This window comes from Malania oleifera, chromosome 8 (genome assembly GCF_029873635.1).
Source record: "Malania oleifera isolate guangnan ecotype guangnan chromosome 8, ASM2987363v1, whole genome shotgun sequence".
Taxonomy (NCBI): Eukaryota; Viridiplantae; Streptophyta; class Magnoliopsida; order Santalales; family Ximeniaceae; genus Malania; species Malania oleifera.
The window spans coordinates 18891434-18903594 of record NC_080424.1 but is presented as its reverse complement, the minus strand read 5'-3'; the positions used below and the strand labels follow the sequence as shown (position 1 = coordinate 18903594).

At 36.5% G+C, this 12161-nt stretch overlaps 1 protein-coding gene across 1 annotated transcript in view; it reads right to left on the bottom strand.

Moving 5' to 3' along the window:
- The window catches only part of LOC131162924 (uncharacterized), a 72958-nt gene that overhangs the window by 54685 nt on the left and 6112 nt on the right, over nucleotides 1-12161 (bottom strand). Inside the window, exon 2 of the mRNA XM_058119546.1 lies at nucleotides 2496-2827. Within this exon, the coding sequence (XP_057975529.1) occupies nucleotides 2496-2827 (332 nt within the window). The remainder of the gene's footprint in view (nucleotides 1-2495; nucleotides 2828-12161) is intronic.

Sequence of the window (12161 nt, the reverse complement as noted above, 5' to 3'; positions counted from 1 at the left end):
GTTCAACAGTTTTAGAAATCAACTCATACTATCAAATTATGACATTCCTTTTATATAAACACCAGCCATGGGCAAGCCTTGTGCGTGCTTTTCCTAAAAATTTTATATTCATTTTCAGAAAATAATTGTAAAGAAAACAATTAGGAGTTGAATGGTATTTAAATTTGTTTAAAAGAGCAATTATGATTAATTATAAGGGCATTTTAAGATAGTTATGAGCAGTTAGAGGGGTATTTTAGATAGAGAATGAAATTCAAACTATCTTAAGGGGTTGGATTTTTTTTATTTTTACATTTATATCCTCAATTATTAATTTCTATTGAAAAATAAAGCATATTTATATAGGGATAAACTTGGAATTTGTGAAAAATGACACCAAAGGAAATCCCCTTTAATAAGATTAAAGATGCAGTTAAAATTTTATAGCCAAATCTAACTTGAGAATGACACACCCAAAATGCGCAAGCCTCAACTAGAAAGGCGCAAAAGGCATGCCTTTTGAACAATGCACAAGCCTCAACATGTCATGCATTAGCCTTTTAGGAATTTGGTATTTTAGATTGAGCCTCAAAGCATTTTAGGCATGCCTTACCTTGAGCAAGCCTCAAGGCAAGCCTCAATTAAGCCTTTTAAAACATTGGTGTTAACTCTATTAGGAGCAACAAACAAAATAAAATCCTTGATCTTTGAAGGAACTTTGACCTTCCAAATAGTTTATGAAGCACATTGTTTAAAATGAAAAAAGAAAAATGTAACTAACCAATATCCTTAAAAACAAGGTTTCCAGGAAATGGCAGCGATTCATTTCCTATATAAGGCGATTTCAGCTTAAATGTTCCTGCCATACATTTTTCAGCAACAAATCATCCAATTGCGCAGGAGTAAGTAATGAGAATAATATTTTCTTTTGCCATGAGTCCATGACACATGGTGTGGGCTGACCCCTCCTAGTATTCAACTTCCTAACTTTTTCAGGTTGGCCTGTGATAAGGATGCTCTAGTAAATATGCATTTTCAACTTTCAGATAATGGAGAAACCTGGGGGATTCCCTTCATGAGGCCATGATTGGGAGCTTCCCATTTCGCTGATTTTTTTTGTTGCTTATACAACAGAGTTCTCTATCAGAATATTCTAAATGAGCCCAAGTGGACCCTCAACAAAAATGGCAGCTCATACCTCAGCTATACTACAGACAGCTGGATAAACCAACTGAGATCCAAACCAATTTCCACTGCAAAGCCATATAGAGATCTCTAGCCCTGAACAAGAGTTGCTTTGTTTGCATGGGAAGCAGCTCTAGATAAGATTCTTACTATTAAGAATCTTCAAAAAAGGGGAATATCTTCAGTTAACAGGTGTTTTGTGTGAAGAAGACACTGAATCCATTGATGACATCCTCCTTCAATGCTCTTGGACTAGAGATCCTCAGGAATCAGGCTCTTGCTCTGGTCAGCCACCCTGGGGTCATAACTATCACAGTGGAGAATGAGACTTGGGCCTAAAGAGGCATTAGTTCAAGGAAAGAAAGTTATTTTAAAAAAAGCATCACACTAATCCCTCTCAACATTGCATGGAAGGAAAGGAAAAGAACTTTCGAAGGATCAGCTATGTCACTCACCATCCTCAAAATAGATGGCTTACCACTCTCATTAGCTGACAAGTGGCTGTACATGTTGAATACATATAAAATTCTTGATTTTTTTTTTGGACACTTTGTGTCTCAGGTCATACCTTTACTTTCATCTCCCTTGCTTGCAAATGGGTGGCAACCCCCAGCGCCTCTTAACGAATTCTCCTTCTTCCGACAATAATAATAATCCCAAGCTCCACAAGAAAATAGATACCCAATCTTTTAACATAAAAAAGGGCATCCCCGGGCCATAAGGCTCCCTGCTTTGCAAGTGTTGGGGAGGATCGTCACAGTGTACGCAGCCTTACCCCTGCTTTTATGCAGAGTGGCTGTTTACTTGGACTTGAACCCATGACCAACTAGTCACAAAGGAGCAACCTTACCGTTGATCCAAGCCCTGCCCTCAAAAACCCAATCTTTAAACATAAAAGAATAAAATTCTCTAATGTCCACATCTCGATGAACACCATTTGACCACTAGGCCCACCAATGCCTAAACATAGCAATCATAGCCAAATACACATGCATCTTTATTTCTTAACCAAAAGTTCACAGTAAATCTACAACCAGTATATTTAATGCAAGAAAACAAAAATAAAATACAAAACTTAGTAATGAAAGCAGAGAAGGAACTTAGTTGATTGTCTATTTGATAAAATCCCTTACCACGACAAGCCTCAAGGAAGGATGCAAGTACAAACACACATTGATTGGATAACAAAAATCATAAAAATGAAGCAACTTCATTGTAGGTATTTCAACTACTGTAAGTAAAAAATGAATAAATAAATAAGAAGAAAGAAAGAAAGAAAAAGAAATTAGCAAATAATTTCAAAAATTTATACAGAACAGAGATATGAATACCTTCTCCTAGGTGCAGAATTCTCAACCTCTGGATGTGGCATCGTCAAACTCTCGTCATTCATCACTTTACATTGCACTTCTGGTAGTGTTGAATGCAAATCATTTGTAGAGATAGGATGATCCAACCATTCTTCCTTAGTTTCAATATGCAAACAAATTATCGGTCCAACAACTTCCCATGTAGGACGAACATTAGAAGGTAGTAAAAAAACTCCATCCCCACTTTCCTTAAGGTTCAATGACTTGAACAATTTCTTCAAATGCTTAGTCAAAGATCTTTCAGATATTTCCCTTATGTCTACAGCTTGCCCATCATCAATCATTTGCAGAAGCTATACCAAACATGGTTTACAAGAATGAATCGGATGAATGTGCATCTCCCATCATATGAATATATTGATACTAAATAGGCAACAGTAAAGAAATGACACACCATAAATCTATAAAATGAAAACAGGACACTTTATTTCTAATAGGAAGCAACCTAGGATTAAAAACAAAAGAGACATGTTTTATAAATTTATCAAGATTGATTAGTGTCAAAACTTATATTCCCATTCAATCTCTTTACATTTGTATTATTGTAAAATATGCATAGTCCAATTGATAGTTAAATATAAGATTCGAGCACTAAAATAACCACTTTGCAATAACAAGAAGGGTATTTCAGCTGCCCAAAGCCAAGATCCAGTTCAGAAGGGAAAAAAAAAATTAAAAGAAAACACTATTTGGTTTTAAAAAATGTGTGATAAATTAGATTCATTTAAAGGTTAAACATAAATACATAACAAATCTTTAATTAAATTCAGCAGAATCTATGAAAGGAAGTTCTAAATTGGGTTTTATATTTTTCAAATTTAGCTCCGTTTTACTCAACACTGCAATTTGTTATAAAATCAACATCATATAGTAAGACAAGAACTTGTTTATTAATCACATCATATCCTTCAAAATGTATAGATTAGAGACTTGCATAAACTATTAGAGAATTTACACGTAACACCTTAAGTTATGCCAATCGATAAATAGGTATTTCACTTTAACATATCATCCCAAACTTCTAAAAGGTGAAATTTATGCCCCTTAAACAATGTCATTTCTCACAAATGTCCCATAAAGTCTAAACATGACACGCACACTACTTGAACTATTTGATAAAGGTGACACTTGTTCCCCATGACCTATGTGCATTGTTAATCAAGTATAATAAACAACAATATGTTTCCCCCTCTATTTGCAGTATATCTCATGTACATCGTAATGGCCATCATACCCTCACAAACTCACGCTTACTAACGTAAGTACTACCCCTCAAGCTAGAGCATAGCTATCTTATGCACCTCACTTGTAACAAATGAATTTAACACGAACACCTCCCAAAGGTTTAGTGAACAAATCAGCTAGTCAGTATTCATTCTTCACATAAGCAGTTGAATTGAGCTAGTGCACGAGTTTCCCTAAAACAAAATGACAATCAATCTCAAAGTGAGTCATCCTATTGTAAAAGACCAGATTGGAATTGCAGTTTGATTATCAAATATCAACCCCATAAGCTAGGACTCTGGAAAACCAAATTCTTCCAACATGTTCTTCAGCCAAAAAAACAATGGCAGTGGCTCTATGCTCAAGACTCAGCACATGCATGATGCAAGCACAGTTTGTTTGCACTTTTCTAAGATATAAGTTTACCACCAAGGAATGCAGTAACCAATTGTGGATCTTCTATTAGACGGTGATCCAACCCAACCTGCATCTATGTATCCCTAACATGTGTGTGACCCTCTTACTCATACAAGAGATCTTCTCTCAGGTGCATCTTGTTGTGCATGGCCGAGTGATTATAAGGTAGTTCTAACTTCCCAAGTAATCTCAAGTATCATCTAGGATTAGCCATCAAGTGGCTCACATCTAGTAATTCATTGTTAAGATCCATATGTGTATCAGCATCAATAGGTTTAGATCCCAATAATCCAACCTCGTCCAAAAGGTCCACAACTTACTTCCTTGATAGAATGGTCCATGTACAAGATCTGGATACTTTTATACCCAATAAGTATTCTAGCGGTCCCAAATCTCTAGTATGATCTTTGTCCATAGAAAATATTTAAGTATACCCTAACCATCATCACAAGTAAAAAAAAATCATCCACATGCATAACCACCAAAATCCTACCAGCAATAATAAAGCAGTAGAATACAGGGGAATCTACTGCACATCACCAAAGGCCGAACTCAGGCATTACTTCATTGAACCTACCAAAAACATGCTCTAGGAGACTGCCCATAGAAGGATCTTTTTAGATGGCATACCAATGCTAACTCTCCCGGATCAATAAACCTCCTCCAAAAGACCACTAGATGGTAGCTCCATATAAACCTCCTCAAAATCACATTGTAAGAAGGCATTCTTCACATCCAACTGATACAAACGCCAATGGCACGTGATGGCTAAAGAAATTAAAAGATGGACCAATGTAAGTTCTACAACTAGGGAGAATAAGTCAAGTGTAATTCAAAACATACATCTACAGAAACCCAAGGCAACAAGCCTCCAAGCAAGCCAAAGAACCTATCACGATTGACCTTCACAGAGCATCCCTGAAACATTTAAGGATAGACTTAACAGAGGAAGAGGCACAAGCTCCCAAGTATCACTTTCTAATAAAGCGTTCATCACTTCATCCATTACAACTCTCTATCCAAAATGGGATAAGATTTCAAACATAAATATGGGAAGAGAAGCACAAGATATAATAATAAAACAATAATATAAGGGTCATAAAAATTTGGATGCAAGGTACCGGTGTCTTTATTTTTTTGAATAACAATAGGGAGGTCGTAGAAGACCACATCATTAGACAAGAAAACCAAAGGCGCAACATTAGGATCTAAAGGAAGCTCTCCTTCTTTGAGTCATTGTACATATGCAAATTACGATAACTTAAGCCACTAGACAAATTAGGAATTCCTGGGCAAAATTAATAGGTCTGAATCAAAGGACTCATCAAGATTAGCAAGATTTAAGGTTTAGATATCCCTTCAATTTCCTTGTCTAGATCCCAAAAAAATAGGCTTGAATATCACTGCAATTATAGATAAAGACAAGGATACTCTCGTACTTAAAAGGAATATAGATGTGGGTGTAGCATGTGTAGTAAAGGAGGTAGTGACTCAAAGTAGTAAAGTTCATGAGCCCCATGCCCTCCACAACTGTCTTCCTCACCTTCAAATCCAAGACAACAACAAAATAAGGAAAGAAGGTTATGGAACAATCCAATGATTCCATAATCTTGATAAAAAAACATGACATTAAAGGGGAATCTAAGAATATAAAGAACAATTAAGAGAGGTGGGGAGGAAGTAGGGTTTACCATTTACTGGTCCTACTAGCCTTGTTGGCAAGGATAACACAAGGTAGGTTGTTGGAAGGTGGAAAAAGAAATTGGTTGCACCTATCATATCATATTATTAGTGGCAGCAAAAGCTATCAACCAAGCACTAGCGGAGAGATACTACATGAAACAGATCTTGGAATTACCCATCTAAGCAAGGATACGATAAGAAACGATGCTTGCCATGACATTCGATGTTGCAAAAACTTTGACTCTTTGAGTACTCTTCCCCTTGATACAAATGTTTCATGCTACACTCCAAAAAAAAGTGGCAACCCAGACTTGTAAACCATTTTCATATAAAAATTAAACAAGAGTATTAGAAATTTCAAAACAAAACGCAAAAGAAGTTGCCAACATTTGTGTGAATTTATATTAATTAAATTCAACCATAATCAAACTCTTTTTTTTTGCGGATAAACAAGTAACTTTATTAAATGGGAGAAGAATATACAAAAATAAAAAATAAAAAATAAAAAATAAAGAGAGAACAAGGAGAATAAGGAATCCTCCTTTTACATCAATAGCAATAAAAATAGATACAAAGAAAATACAGCATAAACCAAAAGGCAACTCAATGAAGCAAAGAGAACCAATCCTGCTGCAGATCTTCAAAGAAACAAGACGAAAGAAGCCATTAGCCGACACCCACACCAATGCAAGATAAACCACTCTACTCCACAGCAAATTATTAACAGTAGCCACACCTCAGAAAATTCTAACGTTCCGCTCCAACTAAACACACCAAATAATAGCCATAACAGTGCATCTCCACAAGGTTTTCCTATCCTTTTCCCCTGCCAAAACCCCTAAAAGTGAGTACAATAAGGCTTCAAAGTAGCGGAGCAAACCCATTTTTCTGCCATAAACCAAATAATTTATTCCAAACAGCCAAAATGAAAGGGCGGTGAAAGAACAGATGTCTGCAAGTCTCTCCACTACTTAAACAAAAGACACAAACATCTGGTGCCAGGGCCTTACTAGGCCTTCTATTCTGAAGCAAATCATTGGTGTCGATAACTTCAAGTGTCACAGTACACATAAAAAGATTTTTATTTTCTAGTGAGCTTTAGCTTTCCAGATCAAAGAATACAAACCAAAAGGATCTGCATTAGAGTCTCAAGTCAAGTAGGAGAAAAAATATATATACAAGAGAATTCCCTATAATGATCTAAACTCTGAACCCTTCAATCATCCTCAAATGAACATGAAAAGAGCCAAGCGAACTGGTTAAAAGAGCCAACTCATTAAGATTTCCGAGTATTTCTCCCAAGCAATGGAATAGAATGCCAAACATTCATTGGAATATTGTACATATGGTAATTTTTATTTTTTTTATTTAATTTGAAAATAGCTTATTAACTTATTTATATAAAGCATCTAAGAACTTTGTTCATTTAATAGTATAATATTATTGAAGAAAATTAACACATTAATTTTTAATTAAAGGGAATACATTAATTTATTAATAAATCATTAGTTGTCCATTTGTAATTTATATAATTTAATCAAGAATAATAGTTATGTAGTTGTTTCTCTCATTGAAATAGCATATCAACTAATCAATCAAAATAAGCGGTTCAACCGTACCAAGTCCCAAAACGATGTACTAAGCCTACTCCATCATGAATTGCATACCTCTTAAGTAGTGTACCTCATTCCCATCCCATTCCTATACCAGAACCTGAAACGCACCACATTCCAGGTAACTATGTCCTATCTCTGCTGTAGCTGAACGTATATGGAGGGATTCTACATGCAAGTTAGGTATCTAGAATATAAAAGCTTGACATATTCCCAAATCTTCTTAAACACATCAATATGCGTACATATATGTTGAATAATTGGGTAAAATGGAAGGCCTAATCAAAATAATAGATCTCTCCCACTATTTATAATATATGTCAAAGTGCATACCAATGACCATAATACCTTACTAACTCTCACTAATTAACATAAAACTTACATACTAATAATGCTAAATGACTAGGAAAACCATCAAAACTCCCCCTCAAGCTAGAGCATATATATCATATGCTCCTAGCTTGTCACAAATGAATTTAACACAAGGACCCCCCCCCCCTCCAAAGGCCTTAGCAAATATATTAGCAAGCTGCAAATCAGACTTCACATGGGTAGTGTAACTATGTACTATCTCTACTATAGCAGAAAGCAAATGGAGGGATTCTACATACAGGTTAGGTTTCTAGAATATAAAAGCCTGACATATTCCCAAATCTCCTTACACACATCAATATGCATACATATATGTTGAATAATTGGGTAAAATTGAAGACCTATCACATTGATAGGCCTCTCACTCTATTTATAATATAAGTGAAAGTGCATACCAATGACCATAATACCTTACTAACTCTCACTTATTAACATAAAACTTACATGCTAATAATGTTATATGACTAAGATAGCCATCAATACTCCCCCTCAAGCTAGAGCATTATATCATATGCTCCTAGCTTGTCACAAATGAATTTAACAGGAGGACCCCCAAGGCTTTAGTAAATAAATTAGCAACCTACAAATAAGACTTCACATGGGTAGTGGTAATGAGCATCTACACAAGTTTCTCTCAAACAAAGTGGCAATCGACATCAAAGTGTTTTGTCGGCTCATGTAAAACTGGGTTGGAGGCAATATGAACGACAGCTTTATTATCACATGTCAGCTCCATAGACTAAGAATGTGGAAAAGCTAGTTCTTCCAACATGTTCTTCAACCAAACAAATTCACATGTTGTGTGAGCCACAGCCTAATACTCTGACTCAGCACTTGGCATAGCCACCATAGTTTGTTTTCTTACTCCTCCAAGAAACCATATTTCCACCAACAAAGATATAATACCCAGTTGTGGACCTTCTATTGGAAGATGACCCAGCCAATCTGCATTAGTATATTCCAGAATATAAGTGTGACATCGATCTTGATACAACAGACCTCTCTCAGGTGCATCTTTGAGATATCTCAAGACGCAAATTACTGCATCACAGTGACTTGTTCTCAGAGTCAAGAAACTGACTCACAACACCAGTTGCAAAAGATATATCTGGCCTAATGATCATTAGATAATTCAGCTTTCCAACAAGTCTCTGGTATCATCCTATGTTGGTAAAAAAATCACCCATATCTAGCACTAGCTTACTATTAGTATCCATAGGTGTATCAACGGGTTTGGATCCCAACAATCTAGTCTCATCTGAAAAAGATAAAGAACATACTTCCACTATGGCAAGACAGTTCCATACGAGATCTCAAGACTTCTATACCCAAGAAGTACTTCAATGGTCCCAAATCCGTTGTCTGAAACTTAGTCTACAAGAAATGCTGTAAGCTCTGGATACCTTGATCATCATCTCCAATAGTCATAATATCATCCACATACAAAATAAGAAGAATCCTTCCGAATGGAGTATAACAATAAAATACAAAATGATCTACTGCACACTGTCAAATGCCAAACTCAGAAGTACTACAGCATTGAATCGACCAAACCATGCACTAGGAGACTATTGTAAACCATATAATGATACCTTGAGCTAATACACAAAGTCTGACTCCCAAGTGGTTGCTCCATATACACCGCCTCCTAAAAATCACCATGTAGGAAAGCAATCTTCACATCTAACTGATGGAGAGGCCAATGATAGGTGGTGGCTAAGGAGATAAACAAATGTACTAAGGCAAGTTTGGAAACAAGAGTGAATGTGTTTGGATAATCCGAGTGGTAAATCCTTTAGCAACAAGGTGGGTCTTCAATCAAGCTATGGGATCATCTAGATTGACCGTCACAATGTACACCCAACAACAACCAACCACAAACTTATCAAGAGGAAGAGGTACCAACTCCCAAGTATCATTATTTTATAGCGCATGCATCTCTTCTATCATTGCATTCATCTACCCAAAATTGGACAAGGCTTTAGAAATAGACTTTGGAAGAGCAACCAAAGACAAAGTACTAACATAAGGGTGACAAGAAATCATAACAAACAAAATTAAAGATCGAATGTTGGGTAAAAGTGTGTTTACCTTTTCAAACCGCAATAGGAGATTCAACCACTTAGGGAAAAGGATCATCTGACAAGGGAACTGAAGGCATAGAAGTGGAAGTTGGAGAAGGCACTCCTCCCTTGAGTCACCGTGTGTTCACTTGCAAATTGGAATGATCTAAGGGATGAGAAGGACTCAAACTAGATAAATATGCAGAAAGACTGAATGGAGAAAATAGGTTAGGATTAGGAAGGCTAGGCAAAGGAAGGGACTCATCAAGGTCAACAGAACTCAAGGAGTGAGAACAGTATGGTGTAGACTCAAAAAAGGCGACATCAGTAGAGACAAAGTATAAATGAAAATTGGTTCTATAGCATCGATATCCTTTTAAAGTATAGGAATAACCCAAAAAAATGCATTTAATAGCACAAGGATCCTATTTATCCCTTCCTAGATTTAACTAATGAACAAAGGACACACAACCGAATATTATGAGGAAGGAAGAACAAAGAAGCCTTAGGAAAGATAATTGAATATGGGATTTTATCACCAAGAATAGAAGATGGCATTTTATTGATGGTAGAGCAAGTGGTGAGCACAACATCAATCCAAAAACTTTGGGGACATTCATTTGATACAATAGGGTTTGAGCTCCACAACTCCATTTTGTTGTGGAGTGTGGGCACAAGATGACAAATGGATCATGCCAAAGTTAATCATATAGGTAGTGAATTGAGTATTGAAACACTCCTTAGCATTATCACTATGAAGTATCTAAACTACATATCAAGTTGAGTCCTTATTTGAGAACCAAATGCACAAAAGATATTAAACCGCTCATAATGGTCTTTCATTAAATACAACCAAGTCATTTTGGTGTAGTCATTGACAAATGTAACAAAGTATCAAAGCCCCAACTTTGATGTAACACGACTAGAACCCCAAACATCGGAATGGACTAACATAAAAGAGCTAACAGCTCTTTTATTGACACGGGAGGCATACGAAACACGATGATCCTTTCCTAATTGACAAACTCACAATCAAGGTTAGACATAATACTCAAAGTAGGAAGTAGCTGTATTAACTTGTCCAATGATGGATGACCAAGGCAACAATGGATTTGATGTGGTGTGTAGTGGCACTAAAGACAATAGGAGAAAAGGGAGACTCAAAGTAGTAAAGTCCACCAACCTCACGTCCTATGCCAATTGTCTTCCTCGTATTAAGATCTTGAATAAGAACAAAATCAAGAAAGAAGGTTACAGAGCAATTTAGCCACTTTGTAATTTTACTAACAGACCTGAGATAAAAAAGGGATTTAGAAATGTATAACATAGACAAAAAAGAGATGGGCATAGTAGGACTTACTGTTCCTATTCCCTTTATAGAAGTAGTGGACTCATTAATAACAGTAACTTGAGGTAGAATTTTAGAATATTGGAGAGCAGAAAAAACACTGGTGACACATGTCACACAGCCAATAGCAGCAAACTCGATAACCCAGGGACTAGTGGGAGAAATATTGGATTAAATACAGCGGTGATTACTTTTTTAGCAAAATATGCAATATGATGAGATGTTGTTGGGATGCCTGATACTACAAGAACCTTGAATACTCCTCCTTTGAGACAATTATAGTACGTTGTTCACTTGAACAAGTAACAGACGAGGGAGACACACTTTTGGGATTTGGGAACTCCATACCAACACACAAACCACCTCAATAGAGCAGCAGATTAAAAATACACAGCAGAAAACATGTTTTCTGAATTCATCAACTCCATCCCAACACACACAATCTTTGACAACCGATGCAAACCACAAGCACACAACACACAAATCGAAAACACAAAAAATACAATGTTTCAGGCCCAATAAACTCAATAACCATTGACAAACAGATTTGGGAAGCATCAAACAACCATTCCTCAGGTGATGCACACGAGCAATTAAAAAAGGGGAGATCATTGGACCAAAAACATCAAGAAAAACTTCAATAATATTTTTATAGAGGGATTCGAGCACAACTGGATGAATTCAGGCCAGAAACATGCCTGAAGTTGGCTTCACGCGCCGGCACATGAAGTCGACGCTTCGACTAGCGCACAAGGGCGCATGTGGGATTTCAGTGGGGAGCAGATCGGCAGTGTCTATGGGGAGCTATGGTGTTGTTTTGCAAAATCTATTGTAGATTTTGTGTTCCTGAAGTAGCAGTGTCACCCAGGAAATTTCTGACAACTGCTCTGACTTCCAGCCGCTATTG